The following is a 1,038-nucleotide window of genomic DNA, read 5'->3' as shown; positions in this document are numbered from 1 at the left end:
GGCAATGGGCCTCCAGGAGCGGACTGAGCTTCTATCTCTCTTACCCACCTTGGGTATCATTGCCACCTCTGCCAGTTTCCAGGCTCGTGGGAAGTGGCAGAGCCGGAGGCAGCAGTTGTATAGCTGCTGTATAAAGAGGGACACATGCTGCCAGCATGCTTTGAGCATCCGCACTGTGATTCCATCCGTGCCTGGGGAGGTGCTCTGTACCCCAATGGTGTTGCGCTCCACCTCCTCCATCCCAACCCGGGGGTTCCAGGGCAGGTTCCCCATGCCGCTCCAGTGCTCATCATCCAGTGGGTTGTACTCCAGATCATCAGCTGAGTTGTATCGCTTCAGAATTGCTTGTTGAAGTGCCTCAGCTTTGGCGGCTGTCTCTTCTATGACCTGATCCCCAATCACCAGAGGGGGTGCTCTGAGGTTGGGTTCCAGCTTATGCCATGCCACCACCCGGTACAGGTCTCTACCATCTCTGGCCTCATTGATCACCTGCCTCCAGTATGCACGCTTGGCCTTGCGCACTGCATCCTTGAACTGGTGCTTCGCGGCCTCTGTCTGATGAGTGGTGAGCTCTCGGTGCGCTCTTCGGCAGTCTGCTGTCCACCAGGGGGCTGTGGTCCGCCCTTGTTGAGCTGGCTTACTGACTGCCTGAGCTGCAGCCAGAAGACTCTGAGTGAAGTGCTGGGCCAGATCATCAAGCTGTGCCACATTTCCAACCCCCTCTGGGCAAGGCATGTCCACCATGAGACCTCTGACAAGATCTGCAAAGGGCTCCAGCTGAGAGTCTGTGATCTTGATCCGAGCATCACTCAGCTGTGTTTGAGGTGTTGTTGGCAGCATAGTGATCATAGACTGATGATCTGAGCCGCAGTGTAGATCTTGACGCACTGTAGTGGAAGCAAAGGCCACATTGGAGAAGGTGAGATCAATCACATGACCTGCTGCATGAGTCGGAACCCCTATCTCTCCCACAAAGTCCATCCCATGTTCCCTGCCACCGTTGACAAGCTCCCCGCCTCGGTGCAGATTCACTGCCCC

The 1,038-nt window shown here is 56.2% G+C and overlaps 1 protein-coding gene across 1 annotated transcript; it reads right to left on the bottom strand.

The window, feature by feature from the left end:
* Positions 1-48: 48 nt before the first annotated feature.
* On the bottom strand, positions 49-840 carry HCAG_09340 (predicted protein; the record flags this gene model as incomplete). Its single annotated transcript, XM_001535699.1, has 1 exon — positions 49-840. A coding segment is annotated over one exon (792 nt), but the record flags the coding sequence as incomplete, so codon positions are not given.
* Positions 841-1,038: the final 198 nt, after the last annotated feature.

The sequence above is a fragment of the Histoplasma capsulatum genome, genomic scaffold, assembly GCF_000149585.1.
Source record: "Histoplasma capsulatum NAm1 scaffold_255 genomic scaffold, whole genome shotgun sequence".
NCBI classification, from domain to species: domain Eukaryota; kingdom Fungi; phylum Ascomycota; class Eurotiomycetes; order Onygenales; family Ajellomycetaceae; genus Histoplasma; species Histoplasma mississippiense.
Note: the sequence above shows the minus strand (reverse complement) of the source record. Positions and strands in the feature narration are given on the sequence as shown.